We start from the raw sequence: 20,916 nt of genomic DNA on the forward strand, positions 1-20,916 counted from the left end.
CGAGACAGCCTACAGGGAGGAGGTGAGGGCCCTGGCGGAGTGGTGCCAGGAAAATAACCTCTCCCTCAATGTCAATAAAATGAAGGAGCTGACCGTGGACTTCAGGAGACAGCAGAGGGAGTACGCCCCTATACACGTCAAAGAGGCCTTATATTTCTTAATTCCATTCTATTACTTTTAGATTTATGTGTATTGTTAGATATTACAGTACTGTTGGAGCGAGGAACACAAGCATTTCGGTATACCTGCAATAACATCTGCTAAATATGTGTATGAGAGCAATAACATTTGATTTGATTTGACAATCCGTGTTCTGATCACGTTTGAATCAGCGTGATGTTGTGACCGTGTCGTCTCACCGTGATGACGCCCTTCTCCTGCATGCGTCCCGGGGTGTCGTGGAGGTCTGCGAACTGCACGGCCACCTGGTGGTAGATGGGTAACAGGAACTCCTCCCGCTCCTTCAGTTTGGTCTCCAGCTCCTTCCTCTCTGGCAGGCCCAGCTCTGGGGTACCTGGGGAGGGAGACATGACCAGGAGGGTTACAACACAAACCCAATATTATTCAGTGAGGTCTGATGCAAGCCAGCTGCATACTGAGAACATTCCAAGGACATTATGTCAATGTGACAGCGTGAGCATTTGGGATGGGATACACTTCCTTTATCACTGTATCTGTTCTGTATGACAGTGTGATTGTTTGGGGTAAGCAGCTACTGTCCCATTAGCATTGTATTGGTTCTATGAGAAATGGTTTAGAGGTAAGATACATTCCCTCCCATTTGCTCAGCATGGGTTATTTATGACCGTACAGCTCAGCTCAGCTCTCAGTATCACTGTCTGTTGTGGTTCAGTGTTATCCAGAATCCCTGGCTGCTGTGCTGCCTGTCAGCAGAGATTGATTTCTGTCAGAGCCAATCGGTCAGCCTCCCCACCACAGCCCCTAGAGGCCCGGCGCTGGCCCATAGCTCTATGGCTTCATGGTGCTCCTGTGAGCCCAGAGGAAAATCAATAGGCCGGGTTGGGTGGGAGGACGGGGCGAGGTGGGGAGGAGAGGGAGACAGCAGGCCCTGCTGATTGATCTGGCCCTGCCGTGATTGACACATCTCCCCAGGGAACAGAGCAGGGACGATACAATCATCCTCAGATAAAGAACAAGAGTGACAGGGAATTACAGCAGTAGCACGCACGCACACACACGTGCCCCGCTAGATATTATCATTCCTCCCTCACAGAGCGATACAGAGGGAGAGAAAGTATTAATAAAGCTCTAGGACTCACCCAGTCTCTCTGCCAGGCCCAAGTAGACAGGGTCCACCCTCCTCATGGTCTTCACCAGGTCCTTCTTCCTAAACTTGATCTCTACCGTCCCCTCTGGCTCCAACACTCCACCACTGTGGAGCAGAGAAGAGAGGGATTTATAAAGAAGTCAGTCTCTACATAGTATCCTAACGTCACTGATCTGAGCATACATCAAACCACATCAAAATTCGTTGAACGTCTAAAACAGTGACTTAGTGGATGGAAGTCAAACTCACCGACTGTCTTTGTCAGCATACATCTCCATGTGGCGGGGGTTGATGGTGGGGTCTATGACCACCCAGGACCCCCCTCTCAGCTCAGCCTGGGGAGGGATGTACACCAGAACAGGCTGGCGGTACTCCCTCAGCCCATCCACGATGTAGGCCCCAAACTTCAGCACCTGGTCATACATATCTGACGGAGGCACAGGAGAGGAATTTGATATGAGACTGAAAACAGTATGAAAAATGTATGCACTCACTCTGGATAAGAGCGTCTGCTAAATGACTAAAATGTAAATGTAAAACCCACAGACACCGGTATAACTGACAGATATATAAACATCCGTTCTCTGGTACCTTTCATGCCTCCAGAGAAGCCCCTCCAGTTGGCGAACACCATGAGAGGGAGGCCCTCGCGGTTCAGATCCTTGATGGCCTGCGCTGTCTTAAACGCTGAGTCAGGGAACCACACCTGGCCTGCCTGCTGGATGATCTGAGAGCAGGACATAAAGGGTTACTAGTGATCATGTGTTTCTGTGAGTGTTCATGTGGGTATACATGTATTGGGACACAGGCTAGTGTATATTAGGAGGAACTTACCTTGGCTTCAGAGTCCAGGTTTGCTGGATCGGCTGGGATTGACAGCTCCACTGATCTGGTTTCCACAGCAACCACTCCAGTAGGGATGCCACCCAGCCTGTGAGAGAGCAGAGGGTCACATCAGGATACACAACTATGCACCCCTGGGGGCTGATTGGTCAGGCATTAGAGGTCAGACAGGTCAACGTGTGAGGTTAAGATGGGTGAGCTAGCTATGTGAAAGGGAAAGGGGGATACCTAGTCAGTTGTACAACTGAATGCATTCAACTCAAATGTGTCTTCCGCATTTAACCCAACCCCTCTGAATCAGAGATCAGGCAGGAGGGGGTTTCAGTACTGGAAAATGTAGATGGACTTGCATGACCACATTATTTTATAAACAGCGGAATGATCAGATAGACCATTTAACACATTTCCTGCACGGCTCACATACATCCTGTTCTAGAACTACATACATTCTAAACAAATGATGTTGTGACCAAGATTACCCTTGAGAGATAGACTTGGTAATGGTCTGGGGCCTCATTTCTAAACATTGCATACGTACAAATATACCCCAAAACATGCATGTGCCAGCTTTCCCGCAAAAGTTGTCATTTATAAAAACTGAACTTGGCGTGAGAATGTCCTTTTCTCCACGCAAACTTTAGACCATGCGTACGTACAAGTATTTTTTTGCAAGCAGGCAAGTAAGTATTTTGTGCAAATGGATATGATAAGCTTATTCATAAGAACAAGATGCAGCCATTTGCTTTTAGTGAGAAGAGCGAAAATAATTAGACATAGGAATCTTTTCCTATTTATTTTCATAACCATTGCAGAATAAATTCCTCACCTTTTCTGGCCGTGATGGGTTAGCATCTTGAAGTAGTCATACAACAAATTACCATGCACAGCTCTCATCTAATTGGGCCTAGTAGCCAAGTTAACAGATAGGCTATGTATTTCAGGTTTTGCTGTATGCCATCCCATAGGACAGTTGATCTTTTGATCTGATGCATGTATGCTACTATTGTTGGTAACCTACTGTACATTTTATTTTATGAGCAGCCTAGACAATGTTTCAGAATTCATGGGCGGTCCAGCATATTAGGTTGGGGGAGGGAGGGAAACATTGTTGAATTCAAACATTCTGCAGACAGAGCCACAACAATTTGCCATTGTTTTTTCTTTCAGAAACTGTCACAGTCCTTCACCAAATACAGCATAAATTACTGCAAAAGATTAAAACATTCTGCCAAAGGGGCCTCCCGAGTGGCGCAGCGGTTTAAGGCACTGCATCGCAGTGCTTGAGGCGTCACTACAGACCCGGGTTCGATCCCAGGCTGTCACACAACCGGCCGCGGCACACAATTGGCCCAGCATCATCCGGGTTAGGGGAGGGTTTGGCCGGGGGGGGGCTTTACTTGGCTCATCATGCCATAGCGACTCCTTGTGGCAGGCCGGGTGCCTGCAGACTGACTTTGGTCGTCAGTTGAACAGTGTTTCCTTCGACACATTGGTGCAGCTGGCTTCCGGGTTAAGCGGACAGGTGTTAAGGAGCGCGGTTTGTCGGGTCATGTTTCAGTGGACCATGACTCGACCTTCACCTCTCCCGAGCCCGTTGGGGAGTTGCAGCGATGAGACAAGATCATAATTGAAATTGGGAGGAAAAAATACATTCTGCCAACACAGTAAATAAACTGGTAGCTTATGTAAAAGATGTGACAGTCTGGGTATAGGCTACAGTATTGCTGTGTGATAGGCGCGTGACATCATAGCCTATTTAATCCTATACCAAGGCAGGAGATAGAAACCCAATCATCTATTGATAAGCAAAAATTTTGAACAACAATTTGTCTTTTGCATAGAAGTGTGGGCTGTAGCATTTACTTTTAAATAGTTTCGAACATACAATCAATCAAGTGTTTGGCACTCGCTATAGGCAGCATGCATGTTTAGTTCGAAAAAGTCACTGTAAAATATGAAAACATTCTGCCCACACCTCTACAGAAATGTGATAAAAATTGCCATTGCTCTTTCTTTTAGAAACTGCCATGGTCTAATGCCAATAGTTCCAAATTATACAGCAAATACAGGGCGTTTTGTCACCATAAAAGGTTCATGGCGGTTATAATGCTCGTTCACGCACACAGTTTCATGACATGACTGATTTATAATGGGAAACACGCGTATACAAAGCGTGCGCCAAGTTTATAAATCTCAATATTTTTATATGTACGTATTCTTCTAAAAAATGGTGCATGCAGAAATGTAGTGTGAAAATTATGCACCAGTTATAAATGAGGCCCCTGGTATGTTTATCAAAGGACTATAGCGTGTCTATATTGCTTAAAAACAGTGGAGTGATGTGGTTCCTTACCTGGCTCTGCCCACCACCACACTCTGAGCCCACGGCTGCATGATCTCTGAGAACGAGCCATGATCGAAGAACCCACTCTGCCACGGCCCCTTTGGAGCTGCAGAGAGAGAGAGCGAGAGAGGAGGAGAGGGAGAGTTTAAATAATTTATTATTACAAAGTAAACATTTGTAAATAAGAAATAAAACATTCCGTTACTTGGCAGAAAAATGCTTGTTTCCCTCCAGATTCTACACTCCTGTCATATCCATGAGGGCAAAAACAGTGTTTTTTCTTTTTAAACAGAAATCTCTAATCTTGTCAGGTCCCATGACGGATGAGGCTGTAAAGAGCCTAGCTCAGCTCTCCTGCTCCTGGCAGAGTGAGCAAGACAGGGCTAGTCTAAGAGGTTACCATTCAATTAAGCCTCCCCACTCATCACAACTAAAGACATGAACTGGTCTCTCCTCACACCGCACCGCCCTACCGGCCCCAATCTCTCCTTCTGCCCAAAGTTGTAATTACACTGATATGGAATCTGCTCGGGCCTGACCCTGCATGTATAACACCAGCCATCCATTCCCCTGCTATCTCTCTCTCTTCATCCACCCAGCTAGAATGATGCTCAGGGTTCACCGTGTCTCTCAGTGTGTGGAGAGCCTATAACCCTCTCTAACAAACAGGAATTAGTTTAACCCCTGACCTCAGGGAGATCTGCCTGAAATGATCATAGCGCAAATCGCAGGCCAACCTTTAAATGACACTCACACTAAATTGAAGTATGAAGAGCTGCTGTTTCAACACCTGCTGATGCAGCATTACTGTGACTGGAGGAGAGGATGAATGACTACAAGTGAGTGATTATTATGATAGGAGAGAATTATGAAGATCCTTTATTGCACAGCAATGGAAATATTAGATAGGTAGGTGATAAGCGATGACTGTGGCACTGAGTCTGCATTATGTTGCAAGTGCACAATGTGGTAAGTGAAAAGTAGTTGCTTCTTGTTTGTGGAGTACTGTAAATGTTCATCTCTGAGAGGAAGGAAGGAGGGTACTCACTCTGGCTGGGGCGTCCTGCCAGCATCCAGCGGGGGTCATAGGGGGCCTTGGTGGGAATAAACTCCACCAGCCGGTCTATGGGGTCCTTGGCATTGATGATGGGCACAGAACTAGATCGGTCCTGAGAGGGGGGGACATGTAAACATTGACTCTGCATTTAACACAGCTTCACTGAGAAGCTAACAGTGTAAAGGTACATTTGCATTAGATAAGCCTAAATGGATGGACAATGGATTAAATGCTGATAAGAGCTGGTGCTAACCTTGGGCATGTAGGAGAGCCAGTGCAGTAGCATGTGGACTCCCTCAAAGTCATCACACACAGTGCTGTGGGTCACACCGTTGTTGTGCATGATCTGAATCCCACCCAGCTGGTTGTTGGAGGTGTACACCTCTCTACCCAGCACCTGGGGAAAGAACAAGATGGGGGTGATGTGATGTCATATTCTGTTTACCATTCGTGATTTCTTCCATAGTCATGTGTCAAACCAAACGAAACCAAACCATGTTAGCCGATTTCCCTACAAACTACTAGCTGAGAGACCACCAACAATATTTAGACATTAGGTATGGGTAGGTAATGGCTACCCATTCTTCTCACTACAGGGAATAGCTCAACCCTCTGAGGCTGGGGATGGAAGGTGGTGTCACCAGGGCCCTGGTCCCTGGGGCTGTGGATCAATAGGATCCCACACACAGACCTATCTCTCAGGTGACAGGGACCCTGCTGCTCACCACCGTACCTTGGCCTCGTCAATACTGTCGATCGGTGGCCAGGGATCACTATCAAAGCATTCACTGGGCGCCACGGGCACCTGGCGCTCTCCCAGGCGGCCGCGTTATTTGTAACCTCCAGAGTGAATTAATACCTGAGATTTGTCCTTCCTGACACTCTATCCACTCACACTATTGACAGGAGCCATGACAAAGAGCTGCACACTGCCAGTTTATGAGCACCCACACGCATAGAAAGACAAGCACGCGCACACACACGCTCACACACACACACACACAATAGCACGTGTATGAGACTGCCTGTATGAGTGTGTGTATATTGGTTTATTGTGCGTGTCTCCAGGTGTGAGAGGCTAATGAAGGATGGCATGGAGGCCACTGAACTCATTTTGGCGTCCAAACTGCTCCTGTGACCCGCCGGACCCATTAACCTCCCCGCCCCCGCAACACACACAGGGGCGGGCGGCCGCTCAAAGGACACTGCTCGGTAAAACACAGAGAGGTGCTCGTTGCTCACTCTCAGCTCTCACCTCTTCGGCCATCATTTACTTTCTTTATTACCATTAATGGTTATGTCCCTGGCTACAAATCCTGGGCGCTCTCCTAAAGCTGTCAGGACAGCCCGCGGCCCCGGCCAGCATTGCAGTCACCTTGACAGGCAGACGCAGGGCCTGAGTGCCACCGGGCTGGGCCTGGGTTCATTAAGATTCCACAGCAGAGGGAGAGGAGAGCGGGAGGGACATAGGCCCACTGGGATATTTGTGCCAGTAGTTACTATCCAGCCACCATACAAATAGGAGAAAGATGTCCATCAGTGAATTAAATGACTGTATCAAGATGTGTGTATGTCCTCTTCATACGGCTTTGGTGAACCAGGGAGTCTATGGGGATATAATATGTGGGTTATAGTGAATGTCTTTTTTTTTTTTTGCCATGGCTACTGCTGAATGGATGGACCATCATTGTGAATGGACACATTCAATTGTGACACATCCATTTGATAATGTTACAGTAAGTAAAAAAAAAAGGAAACTATAGATTTACTGCCAATGTGGAAAATTGGGAACCATCGACTTGATATGTTATAGTAAAAAAAAAAGAATGAAGGAAAACTACACATTTACTGCGAAATGGATACATCTGTTAGTTTTCAATAAAAAATGTATATGATACATTTTCCACATTTACTGTCACACACACTGTAACCGACACAATCTCCTGACATTTCTCTAGCAACCAGCATCCAAAAACGCCCGCGCACACACGGACGTGCTTGCAGCAAAACCTGCAAATGGAAACGTGCATGTAGTTGTGTTTTGTCATGCGCAAATTTGGAATGTAATTTGGAATGGAGTCATGTTAATGCAGAGACAGGGAGGAGAGATGGAGGGAGTGGAGAGGGAGTGGAGACGGAGGGAGAGAGGGATGGAGGAAGCGGTGGGTAGTCAGTGGTCATGGAGCACAGAGAGAGAAAACAATCTGCCTTAGCAAAACTTTTCATTCTGATTGGAGACAAATGATATGGGTGTCCTTCTCCCCAGCAGCAGCCTCAGGCGTCACGTTGCCATTTCTATGCAAATAACAACTTCACGCTTCTCTTTCTATTATTCCACCAGGAGCTGCAGCAGTATGACTGGGGAGATGAGAGGAGGGGGGAGGCGAGGGGAGTGGAGGGAGTTTCAACCACAGAACAAGGGAGAAAAGGGCCTGATCACTGAGCTGGAAAAATGTACACAGCATGAGAGAAATAGAGGATCAGAAAACACCATTATCATTTGTTTTCTTAGATTCAGATGTGACACCATCTTTCTGCCTCCTAGTTAAGAGGGAGCTGTCCGTTTTATTGTTCACTCTTAAGGGATATTTCCTACAGTTGAAGTCGGAAGTTTACATACACTAGGTTGGAGTCATTAAAACTCATTTTTCAACCACTCCACACATTTCTTGTTAACAAGCTATAGTTTTGGCAAGTCGGTTCGGACATCTACTTTGTGCATGACACAAGTAATTTTTCCAACAATTGTTTACAGACAGATTATTTCACTTATAATTCCCTGTATCACAATTCCAGTGGGTAAGAAGTTTACATACAATAAGTTGACTGTGCCTTTAAACAGCTTGGAAAATTCCAGAAAATGATGTCATGGCTTTAGAAGCTTCTGATAGGCTAATTGACATCATTTGAGTCAATTGGAGGTGTACCTGTGGATGTATTTCAAGGCCTACCTTCAAACTCAGTGCCTCTTTGCTTGACATCATGGGAAAATCAAAAGAAATCAAGCCAAGACCTGTGTAGACCTTTACAAGTCTGGTTCATCCTTGGGAGCAATTTCCAAACGCCTGAAGGTACCACGTTCATCTGTACAAACAATATTATGCAAGTATAAACACCATGGGACCACGCAGCTGTCATACCTCTCAGGAAGGAGACGCGTTCTGTCTCCTAGAGATGAACGTACTTTGGTGCGAAAAGTGCAAATAAATTCCAGAACAACAGCAAAGGACCTTGTGAAGATGCTGGAGGAAACAGGTACAAAAGTATCTATATCCACAGTAAAACGAGTCCTATATCGACGTCACCTGAAAGGCCGCTCAGCAAGGAGAAGCCACTGCTCCAAAACCGCCACAAAAAAGCCAGACTACGGTTTGCAACTGCACATGGGGACAAAGATCGTACCTTTTGGAGAAATGTCCTCTGGTCTGATGAAACAAAAATAGAACTGTTTGGCCATAATGTCCATCGTTATGTTTGGAGGAAAATGCTTGCAAGCTGAAGAACACCATCCCAACCGTGAAGCACGGAGGTGGCAGCATCATGCTTTGCTGCAGGAGGGACTGGTGCACTTCACAATATAGATGGCATCATGAGGAAGGAAAATTATGTGGAAATATTGAAGCAATATGTCAAGACATCAGTCAGGAAGTTAAAGCTTGGTCGCAAATGCATCTTCCAAATGGACAATGACCCCAAGCATACTTCCAAAGTTGTGGCAAAATGGCTTAAGGACAACAAAGTCAAGGTATTGGAATGGCCATCACAAAGCCCTGACCTTAATCCTATAGAAAATGTGTGGGCAGAACTGAAAAAGCGTGTGCGAGCAAGGAGGCCTACAAACCTGACTCAGTTACACCAGCTCTGTCAGGAGGAATGGGCCTAAATTCACCCAACTTATTGTGGGAAGCTTGTGGAAGGCTCCCCGAAATGTTTGACCCAAGTTAAACAATTTACAGGCAATGCTACCAAATACTAATTGAGTGTATGTAAACTTCTGACCCACTGGGAATGTGATGAAAGAAACAAAAGCTGAAATAAATCACTCTCTACTATTATTCTGACATTTCACATTCTTAAAATAAAGAGGTGATCCTAACTGACCTAATACAGGGAATTTTTACCAGGATTAAATGTCAGGAATTGTGAAAAACTGAGTTTAAATGTATTTGGCTAAGGTGTATGTAAACTTCCGACTTCAACTGTATCTATTCAATAGCATTCCATCTCTACAGTATAACACAAATACACACACACACACACATCACTTTGTCCTCTTCCTCAAATTAACTGCAAAATAAATGGCATGCTCAACTAATTCCATATTAATAGTGAAATTCCATATTAAAATGCAGATGCGTTAATTGCATGAACTCAGGAACAATCTATTTGGGTCACAGACGACGGAGCACAGTGCAAAAACACACATTAACATCTCGCCTATTCTCTTTAAAAAAACAACAGGACAATTAAGAGTATTAAAAGACCTTTACTGTATCTGTTTTATAAATGGTTAACTTAATAACGTGTAGTCTTGTTGTTAGTGATGCATGGGGGTGCTACAGCTGACCTCCTATGCTACAGACAAAGAGCTAATGTCCCTATGTAGAAGCTGCACTGCAACGCTGCATCCAGAATAGCTCTCAGTATTTCAGTGAGAGTTTCATGTGCCATGAGGTACAGCCAGGACAGGGGGAATGATGCTGGCCCTTACCTTGTTGAGAGCTCCAGCCCCAGTAAGAATGATGTGGGAGTTTTCCACCTGGATGGTCCTCTGACCCAGCCTGACCAGGTAGGCTCCGATCCCTATAGCTCGACACGTTACCTGGAGAGAGAAGCACACACAGCCTGCTTAGGAAACCACTTGTCAAGTGCATGTCAGTGATCAGGGTAAACCCATTCTTACATCTGCCATCCTCCGCCTCTTAAGAGCAGCACTTAAGTAGTAACTTAGACATGAAAGACCTTAAGTGCGTAGGCAGTTGTGTGTGTAGGTGTGCATGTCAGTACATCCAGTGTGTCGGTGCGTACCAGGTTCATGGTGATGACCTGGTCGTAGGCCAGAGAGGACTCTCCAGCGATCATCCCGGAGCCCTTCAGGTTCTCCACCCCCAGACCATCATCCTTCCCAATGATGTCAGTGATCTTGTACCTGAACAAGGAAAGGCTCTGTCAGACACATCCCACCTCTCTCACTGTACCTCATCACTTCCTCCTTTTCTTTATTCTATGTCTCCCATTGTCCGGGGCTCTTCATGTGTATTCATGCACAGTCCATTGATTCTCTTACAGGTTGTAGATTCAGTTTCTCCGCTGGCCAGTGAGCTGGATGTATTATCTGTATTGAACAGGGTGACAGTGAATAATAATATGGCTGAGGGGTAATGTCTGGACTCACCTGGACTCTCCCTCGTCCTCTATGTGTTCACAGTAAACCGAATTCAGGGCTGACACCTTCTTGTAGTCCTGAGGGGTCAGGTACAGGTACTTGAAGCCCTGTGGAGAGAAACAAAGACTTTGAAGTTGCAGACTGCAACCAATAGTATGTGGACACCCCTTCAAATTAGTGTATAAAATTGAGCACACAGCCATGCAATATCCATAGACAAACATTGGCAGTAGAATGGCCTTACTGAAGAGCTCAGTGATTTTCAACGTGGCACCGTCATAGGATGCCACCTTTCCAACAAGTCAGTTCGTCAAATTTCTGCCCTGCTAGAGCTGCCCCGGTCAATTGTAAGTGCTGTTATTGTGAAGTGGAAACGTCTAGGAGTAACAACAGCTCAGCAGCGAAGTGGTCGGACACACAAGCTCAGAGAACGAGACCGCCGAGTGCTAAAGTGCGTAGCACGTAAAAATTGTCTGTCCTCGGTTGCAACACTCACTACCGAGTTCCAAACTGCCTCTGGAAGCAACGTCAGCACAAGAACTGTTCGTCGGGAGCTTCATGAAATGGGTTTCCATGGCCGAGCAGCCGCACACAAGCCTAAGATCACCATGCGCAATGCCAAGCATCGGCTGGAGTGGTGTAAAGCTCACCGCCATTGGAATCTGGAGCAGTGGAAACGCGTTCTCTGGAGTGATGAATCACGCTTCACCATCTGGCAGTCCGACGGACTAATCTGGGTTTGGCAGATGCCAGGAGAACGCAACCTGCCCCAATGCATAGTGCCAACTGTAAAGTGGTCTGGGGCTGTTTTTCATGGTTCGGGCTAGGCCCCTTAAAGGGAAATCTTAATGCTACAGCATACAATGACATTCTAGACGATTCTATGCTTCCAACTTTGTAGCAACAGTTTGGGGAAGGCCCTTTTCTGTTTCAGCATGACAATGCCCCCATGCACAAAGCGAGGTCCATACAGAAATGGTTTGTCAAGATCGGTGTGGAAGAACTTGACTGGCCTGCACAGAGCCCTGACCTCAATCCCATCGAACACCTTTGGGATGAATTGGAACACCGACTGCGAGCCAGGCCTAATCGCCCAACATCAGTGCCCGACCTCACTAATGCTCTTGTGGCTGAATGGAAGCAAGTCCCCGCAGCAATGTTCCAACATCTAGTGAAAAGCCTTCCCAGAAGACTGGAGGCTGTTGACCAACCCCATATTAATGCCCATGATTTTGGAATGAGATGTTCGACGAGCAGGTGTCCACATACTTTTGGTTATGTAGTGTACATGGGCAGAGACATCTGCTAACAGAGTCCTACAACACTAATAATCTCCTAATCCAAGTAGAGTTAAAATTCTTCAACAGAACATCTACACCCCAATGCCCCCCTTCTGCCAGCTGACCTTGTAGGGGTCTGCCGTGTCCTGCCAGGCCACATGGAACATGTGTCTGATCTCTTCTGCCAGGCCGATGCGGGCACCACTGTTGGCAGAGATGTAGATGCGAGGGATGCCACTCTCCCTGGACATCTCTGAGGCCTGTAGGAACAGCAGGTCCTCCTGCGGGCCAAACGAACCAATCTTGTGTGTGATGTCATTACTGATCACAATAATCTCACGCCCTGCCGGGTACTCTGGGGTCCTGAGGGTCATCCGCCAGGCCACCATGCCAATCTAGAGGGACACACACAGGTACACATATTAATGTATTATGTAGTGGAGACAATACATATTTCACAGCAAACAAAACAGGGGCATTACTCTTCTATTAATTGACATATGCATAAAGACAATGCCTGGCAAACAGCTACTGAACAATCCTGCCAAAGAAACACAGGGACACCTACAGAATAGAAATGGAACTGCAAGTTTAAAAGGAGTTACTCCTCACCTCGTTCCCTCCTGGTAGACGGTTCATCTGCACCAGCTGTCCCTGTGGGTCCAGGACCAGCTCTGTGAAGGTGAGCAGCTCAGAGGGCAGAGGGCATTTGGGCAGGTGGGCGAAGGCTTGGGTGGACTGCCACAGCTTCTTTAGAGCCTGGGGGAAAGAGGAGCCAGAGAGAGGAGGAGTCAAGGGACTGCTGCTCACTCTTAGTATAACATGCTTACTGTAGAGTAGAGTACTGCAGGGCCCGACAGAGATCATTACGGCAAGGTCGTCATTTTTCATGCTGCGGTTGGGAGCGGCCGGTCAGAGAGATAACTTTGGGATGAAAATATTTTTGTTGTCCCGCAGATTATTTGGAAACGGTCGTCTTTCTGCTTTGTATGCGTTAGCCTACCTATTGTATTAAAAGCACGTCTTTTTCGCATTATTCAAACACTCTCAGAATTTGCTGCTTGAAGTTAATTAGCCTACCTCTCCTCTCCTAGTTGGGCGTGCGAGATCAAGTGCGCCTAGTATGTGTCGTCTCAATGAAATACATTAGGTTGCCTACATGGGCGGAGAAGCACGTGGCAGTTATCTTTCCAAGGAAATTACATTCAATATGATTAGACTGTAGTTAACTAGTGTCTGTCAATAAATATTGATAATGGAAAGAAGTGGAGGGCGCTCAACCAACGTGAGTCGAGGTGCAATCGAAAAATATGATCATCATTGAAAAGGAAAAAGCACAATGCGCGCAAAGGTTACCATGGTGAGCGAGCGCTGCACCTTTTCATTGTCAATAAGTATTGATTACCCATATTTGTCTCTGCCTGCAATTCGTCCTCCTAAAAGGTAGGCTATATCCTATATGCAAAACATAGCTCAAGACAAAGTGCAAGTGTGCGCTCTCATCATTCTTGCTGCTTCTAGTTCAGTAGCCATAAACGCAAGATCAGGAACGCGTGTGGTCTCAATGAAATAGAGTAGGCTGCCTATACATGAGCGGAGAAGCACGGGGGCAGTTATCTTTCCAAGGAAATGTACTTCCTAAATATGATTAGGCTACAGTTTACTAAATTGCCTAGACATAAATATTGATCACCCATATTTGTCTCCGTCTGAAAATCACCCCACTCCTAAAAGGTAGGCTATAAAAATAGCTCAAGAGAAAGTGCAAGTCTCTCCAACTCTGCTCTCTTCAAACCACATCTAGCATATTGGCTGATATAGCCCAGTAATACCGATAGCCTAATATAACGGGCCACAGAAGAATCTCTGGTAATTTAACCTATTTCTTAGGTTATTTTTGCGCATTTTGATATTGCCTTTAGGGCGCAAAATTGCTGCGACCATGGCTGGCCAGGGAGCTGCGTCACATACGCCTAAAATAATATTGCGGGACTGCAGTTGGGTTCGGGACCAGTTCTTGCAGTAGAGGGTGGGGGTCAGACAGAAAGCCAGCAGGTGCGGGCGGGAGTGGGAAGAATAAATCAGTCCCGTGCAGACCTCTACTGTAGAGTGATAACACGCAGGGTTGAGGTCAATTCCATTTAAATTCAGTCAATTCAGGGGAGACATTTGTATTAATAAATTGGAAATGTCCCCTTATTTTACTATGTGAGATCTTCATTTCATGCACTGGATTTCAATTCACTTCCTGGATTGACCGAGTTGAAATGCAATTGACCTCAAACATGATAGTATGTTTTTATGTACACCATCAACGGAGACCACTGTGAGCCGTTGTGTCGAGGTCCATACCTGTCTGACCATCTCAGGGAAGTCGTAGACGTAGGTGGTTCCCAGGGACTGGGCCTGGAAGCGTTTGGACTGCAGCAGGTCCTTGGTCACATAGGGGGTGTTGATGAGCATGCCATGCAGAGGACCCTGCTTGTCCCCATAAGCCTGGAACATGATCTGAAGGAGAGAGGACACAGAGTCACTCACCACACACGGATACTAGCTGCCCTTTGCAACACACATATCTACAGAGAACACAGTACACAATATGTAATGTAATGAAGACAGATATCCGACATGGAGCGTATTCCAAGAAACATGAAACAGTGACAATGCTGACCAGCGCTGTGGATTCAGTTATATCTGCAATAGGAGAACATGAAGTCATGTTCTTTACCATCCCTATCAGCTGTTCCGTCTGATTAGGTCCTTTGACCAGACCTGTTAACCTGAGCTGTGTCACATCACATTAGAGACATATCGACTCCTCAGAATGAGAACACTGTTTCTCTTGTGCTTCACACAATAAAGTCATTTTGGAAGATAAAAGGAGTTAATCTACCACATCTGGCTATTGAGACATGTTAGGGGTCCATGAGAACAAGGTAAGAATGGGCCTGGCCACGCCTGTGTTAAGTGTTAATGAATAAGGCTGAGCACAATGCACCGGATCATCACTCAACTCAGCGTCATCTACCAGCTCCAAAATAGAACCCAAATTGAATTTCATAATAATAAGGCACCTGCCCAGAAAAACAAATGGGAAGTGTTACAGTTCATTATTTCTCGCATCGTAGTAGTAGGGGCATTATTTTTTAACACTCTTAGCTACCTGCATATGCTCTCTGCCAATGACTGTTTGACTTATGGAACATTTACCCTCGTATTGCAATGGAATGGGATGATATATAGATGGATGCAACTTACCTGTTCTCCTATATAAAGGAAAATATCATGATCACTGCTAGTCTTGTCCAACAGGCTAGAGGCTGGCCAGACCACTTAAAGAACCCTCAGCTCCACTTCACACAGTAGACTGACTGATCCACAGTTCACATGTCATATATTTCTTAATTAAACTTCAAAATACTTGAGCATGAACCAAGAGTTGCCCATTAAGATGCATTCTGGGAGCTGAGGGTTCTGTGTGAGGCTGCTTCCCCTGCCTGTGATTGCTTGGGAGTGTGGGCCGTGAGGGATGAAAGACGTGCGAGTGCCCCACCTGTCGGTCTTTGGGCCCCACCTGTCCTGTACGGGAGTCGGTGACCTCCTTGTACAGGCTGATGTCCAGGTAGTAGCCTGACTCGTTGGTGAGGAACAGGCGGATGGGGATCTGTTTGCCCGTGGGCGTCAGCCGGATGTTGATCTTCAGCTCCGCCTGGAGGACCCGGAGCTTCCACAGCCTACTGCCGTAACGCATCACCATGGAGCGCACTGACTCCTCAATCTGAACATGGGCACATAGAGGTTACTAATAAAGCATATACAATACACACAACACCAAAACACATCACTCCATGTACAGTGCACAAACACAACGTACACGTGAACAATGAACACAGGGTACGTACAGATCTTGGGTGTGCTGCCACTGACCTTGGAGGGGTCCATGATGACGGTGGGAACAAAGTTGAGGAAGATGTGGTTGCAGTCAGTTCGTACGGTGGTGTTGTTGAAGGCCACCTCCAGCTCGTCCATGGCCTCCAACAGCAGACGCTCTGCCTCGTTGTGGAGGTACTCAAAAGACGCCTCCTGTAGACAAAGGACAGGAGCAGAGGTCAGAGGGGCACGTTTTCACATACACACAAACTGAACAGGTGTATTAAATCACTCACACACACACACAGGCATGTAAGTAGTGTGTCACTATCGCTCTCACCTTGGTGACCAGGTCTGAGTGACGGATGATGGCCCGGACAAAGAAGCGGTAGTCGGTGACCTCTGTTCCCACCTCCACGCGGGCAGCGCCCAGGTACAGGTGCATCTTGTGGTTGGCACAGGGGATGGCGGTCAGAGCAAAGTTACGCATGCGGTTGAGCTCCAGCTGGAAGGCCAGCGCTGGCTCCAAGTGACGGTAGATCCTGTCCTCCTCAAACTAGACACACAGGGGGACAATCAGTTACACAGGAAGACGCAAGACACCGTCACACACAGCAGGACAGTCACGCACAGCAAGATACTGTCATACAAACCAATTGAAGGTTCAAGGAATGGGAATGAATTTTCCTCAAGGCCTTTACCAGTTAGGCTGCCCTACCATCATCCAATTGGCTGTTTCAGGAGCATTGGGTTTGTATAAGACTAGAGGGTGCCCGCCAGCCATACACTGCATTAAGTAAATGAAATCAAAAGCAATCTCAGCCTGCTAATGGGTGTCATTTCTCTTAAATGGGGGACATAATTAAATAGTTAATTACGGTAATGAGTTTTGGTGGTGCCATTGTAGTGAGACTATCAGGGGCCTAGGCAGGGGAAGAGCCACCATTGATCATAATGGAGTGACTTTCAGTGCCAACTAAGGGGTGAGCAAGGAAGGAGGGAAGGTACTTTTCTGCAACCATCTTAGTCAAATTTCCTCACCTCTATTGTTGCCATCATGTGAAATTGACACTTGGTTAGTTGACACTTGCTTAGCTGTTCCGCTGTAACTCTAGTCTACACATTGAGAAGCGTGGTCATTTGGGCTCATCTTTCATCTAAGTTATACATTCAGTCTGAGTGTTAGCACTTCAAATATGAATTCCCTTATCTTTTTGGGATGGATTGAACCTGTTCAGTGACTACTATCCCTGAGCAGACTATTACTGGTTATTTGATGGTAGCTCATAAAGTCAGTGTTCATATTGACACACAGACAGTGTGAAGACACGCACCTTGTCTCTGGACCGGAAGGTGAAGAACTTGGGGAACTCCCTCTGTGTGAGAGACAGACAGGTGAGGAGAGAGTACAGTTACACAAACAGATTCACATGTTGCGAAGAACACACATTGTCAACCTACCAGTTCTACTGGTTAATACAGAGTAAGAGAGAGTTAGGGCTTTGAGTCCAGGATTTCAAGAATCCCTGCTATGCTGCAACTAAGTTCCAGAATCAGCTAGACTAAAGGTAGACATGACCTCTAGAGAATAGAATGACTGCAGGTGAAAATGAGTGACATTCTAACAACACTAAGTGGTTACATTTCCTTCTACGGTTCTACATTTCTCCCTCAATGAGCTGTGATGAGCGCTATGTGAATTGCTGTGACAGTGAGGAGGAACACTATGGCATCGGTCTGTGATCAGGAAGAGCCTGTTTAACATTCAACAGCCCTGATCTCTTCCCATTTGTGCTGATGTCTGAGGTTGTATTCTCCCAAACTGCCTATTCACATAATGACAGACAGTGACAGGCAGCAGGGGAGCAGCGACAGCTAATCTAATGAATAAAACATTCTCTTTTCACAGGGAGCGATTTGTATTTCTGAACGCTCTAGCTTGAAGCCTGATTGTCAGGTTTGGCTTTGAGGCTCGCACCCCACTTGGCCAAACAATACCGGACTAATTGCAAACACTCATCAACTCAATCTGTATATAATGACAGGACAGTTGTGTATTAGTCTGAGGCACTAATGCCCACTACAAGCCTGTATATAGGACTGATTTGATGACAACACAATGGTGTTAGCATAACAGAGAATACAGGATTTATTATGTGTGAATACACTGGTCAGTGTACTCAGAGGAACTGAGTGAGTCTCTAATGTAGGAGGGCCACACCAATGGCAGTGATTAGCTCTCATCAGAGCCTGTTCTTCTCTTGTCAAAAGAAAGGGCATCATTCAGAGGGCTGACGCAGGGAGAGAGAAGGGAACCTGGCATTTACCCAAATGTCTTTAGTCTCAAATGCCCTCATTATCTCCCTGAAGCCAACCAAAAGCTACTTCGAGTGGTCCAGGGAAATAGTTGACAATACAGGAAGACAAACTCTACTGTTCCACAGTTATCATCCACATCTTCCCACTACTCACATGAAACCTCTGGTCCACCTCACAGTTGACTGCCTTCCTGAAATCCTGTCAGCACAAACCCCACAGCAAAGGCAAGACATGGATACAGAGAGGGACAGGAGACAGAGAGAGAAAAGAGAGAGACAGAGAGCAAGCAAAACAGCCAAATTTGAGATACAAACGATGGTCAAATTACAGGCCATTCCAAATTAAACGTGTGACTCTCTCGTGCCGTCTGGATGTCTGTAGAGCCAACGTGCATCATTGTGATTAAGATAAGATAGTTGATGGTGATTGGAAGAGAGTTGGTTAGAGATCTGAGGTTAGAGTAGGGGATTGGGAGTCCTAGCGCTCACCTTCTGAGCTACCAGGAAGGTCAGCCTGCGGATGCCATGTTCAAACAGCAGGGATTTCTGGGGGAATAAGACACAGGAAGAGAAAGTGTGAGCGACGGAGGTGTCCAGTTGTACTTCCTGAAAGGCTCATCCTAAACATCTTACCTTTGTCTGGGTGAACTCCCGGAACATGGCAGCCAGGCCGTCGTCATCGATGTCACTGTCAGTCTTGATGGCCACGTTGAGAATGTGAACGGGCTCGTCTTGGATACTCTGGGTCACACAAACACATGCAGGCAAAACATCAGTCATACAATTCAGAGAGAAATTATCTATTGCGACTATATGAAGAACAGGAAGGTAATTCTACTTTGATGCCATGCATTGAACAAAGGGCTCTCTTAGTCACAATACTCTGTAGTGTTACAATACACATCAGAATCAGTACTAGCGGACAGTTCTGACCTTGGTGTCCTCCTCTCCATAGAGCACAGGGTTCCCTCCCTCTGGGAAGGTGGGGCTGGGAGGAGGAGAGTCAGAGAAACAGCTCATCACGTCTTTAATGTTCCTGATGGAGAGGAAAGGATCCTGGTTAGACACCACACACAGACACACACACTTGAGGTAATTTCTCAGTATTACATCTCCAATTCAATAACACCATTTCCCAACGTGGGACAATAATAAAAGTCATAATGTAATGATTTTGAAAAGGTCAAAATTGCCCAGCCTTCACCTGGTGAACTCCTGGAAGGAGCGGAAGGAGACCATGGCTCCCATGCGCTGGCAGGGTGGGGTAAAGGAGGTGTCCAGGAGGACGTCGCTCACACTGCCCACGTGGACCATGCCGTAGTGGTTCAGGTTAGACGAGAACGACATCCTGGGATCACAACAGACAGCCATTAGACCGGGGTCCTGCAGCACACACATTCACTCACTCACCCACCCACCCTTTCACTCACTCATTCACTCACTCAGTAGCCCAGAGCTGGGCCAGAGCAGGGAGCAGGGCAGAATCCATTTCTGGCCCATAGGAGAGTCACCTTTAAGAGCCCCCCACCAACCAGCAGTATTTAATATATCTGTGATAAGTTGCTGGGACAGAAGGAACATTCTGACTCCTCATTCACTTCCATACTAACACTAATACAGCATAGTGTTCTCACAGAGAACAGTGAATGAGGATCCGAATATAAAAACTGAATATGCATCTTATAGATCTGGATGTACTGCTCACGGAGTAGCCCAGCAGCAGTATTTACAGTTGAAGTCGGAAGTTTACATACACCTTACCCAAATATATTTAAACCTAGTTTTCCACAATTCCTGACATTTAATCCTAGTAAAAATTCCCTGTATTAGGTCAGTTAGGATCACCACTTTATTTTAAGAATGTGAAATGTCAGTATAATAGTAGGGAGAATTATTTATTTCAGCTTTTATTTACTTAACCACATTCCCAGTGGGTCAGAAGTTTACATACACTCAATTAGTATTTGGTAGCATTGCCTGTAAATTGTTTAACTTGGGTCAAACGTTTCGGGGAGCCTTCCACAAGCTTCCCACAATAAGTTGGGTGAATTTTGGCCCATTCCTCCTGACAGAGCTGGTGTAACTGAGTCAGGTTTGTAGGCCTCCTTGCTCGCACACGCTTTTTCAGTTCTGCTCACACATTTTCTATAGGATTGAGGTCAGGGCTTTGTGATGGCCACTCCATTACCTTGACTTTGTTGTCCTTAAGCCATTTTGCCACAACTTTGGAAGTATGCTTAGGGTCATTGTCCATTTGAAAGACCCATTTACAACCAAACTTTAACTTCCTGGCTGATGTCTTGAGATGTTGCTTCAATATATCCACATAATTTTCCTTCCTCATGATGCCATCTATTTTGTGAAGTGCACCAGTCCCTCATGCAGCAAAGCACCCCCACAGCATGATGCTGCCACCTCCGTGCTTCACGGTTGGGATGGTGTTCTTCGGCTTGCAAGCTACTCCCTTTTTCCTCCAAACATAACGATGGTCATTATGGCCAAACAGTTCTATTTTTGTTTCATCAGACCA

At 46.2% G+C, this 20,916-nt stretch overlaps 1 protein-coding gene across 7 annotated transcripts in view; it reads right to left on the minus strand.

Annotated features, from left to right (window-relative positions):
* The window catches only part of LOC121579901 (acetyl-CoA carboxylase 1), a 45,635-nt gene that overhangs the window by 4,810 nt on the left and 19,909 nt on the right, over positions 1 to 20,916 (minus strand). For 5 of the 7 annotated variants that reach the window (XM_045224361.1, XM_045224362.1, XM_041894869.2 and 2 more), the window contains 23 exons: positions 19,591 to 19,734; positions 19,320 to 19,422; positions 19,020 to 19,127; positions 18,876 to 18,932; positions 18,541 to 18,585; positions 17,403 to 17,444; positions 16,409 to 16,624; positions 16,126 to 16,281; positions 15,752 to 15,976; positions 14,551 to 14,706; positions 12,811 to 12,957; positions 12,324 to 12,593; positions 10,928 to 11,025; positions 10,561 to 10,681; positions 10,244 to 10,354; positions 5,786 to 5,929; positions 5,524 to 5,644; positions 4,485 to 4,581; positions 2,123 to 2,219; positions 1,880 to 2,015; positions 1,538 to 1,715; positions 1,281 to 1,393; positions 360 to 514 (listed from right to left, as the gene is read on the minus strand). In XM_045224361.1, the coding sequence (XP_045080296.1) occupies positions 360 to 514; positions 1,281 to 1,393; positions 1,538 to 1,715; positions 1,880 to 2,015; positions 2,123 to 2,219; positions 4,485 to 4,581; positions 5,524 to 5,644; positions 5,786 to 5,929; positions 10,244 to 10,354; positions 10,561 to 10,681; positions 10,928 to 11,025; positions 12,324 to 12,593; positions 12,811 to 12,957; positions 14,551 to 14,706; positions 15,752 to 15,976; positions 16,126 to 16,281; positions 16,409 to 16,624; positions 17,403 to 17,444; positions 18,541 to 18,585; positions 18,876 to 18,932; positions 19,020 to 19,127; positions 19,320 to 19,422; positions 19,591 to 19,734 (3,040 nt within the window). The remainder of the gene's footprint in view (positions 1 to 359; positions 515 to 1,280; positions 1,394 to 1,537; positions 1,716 to 1,879; positions 2,016 to 2,122; positions 2,220 to 4,484; positions 4,582 to 5,523; positions 5,645 to 5,785; positions 5,930 to 10,243; positions 10,355 to 10,560; positions 10,682 to 10,927; positions 11,026 to 12,323; positions 12,594 to 12,810; positions 12,958 to 14,550; positions 14,707 to 15,751; positions 15,977 to 16,125; positions 16,282 to 16,408; positions 16,625 to 17,402; positions 17,445 to 18,540; positions 18,586 to 18,875; positions 18,933 to 19,019; positions 19,128 to 19,319; positions 19,423 to 19,590; positions 19,735 to 20,916) is intronic. The other 2 variants (XM_045224363.1, XM_045224364.1) reach the window with 1 other exon arrangement.

This window comes from Coregonus clupeaformis, chromosome 13, assembly GCF_020615455.1.
Source record: "Coregonus clupeaformis isolate EN_2021a chromosome 13, ASM2061545v1, whole genome shotgun sequence".
In the NCBI taxonomy this organism is placed as follows: domain Eukaryota; kingdom Metazoa; phylum Chordata; class Actinopteri; order Salmoniformes; family Salmonidae; genus Coregonus; species Coregonus clupeaformis.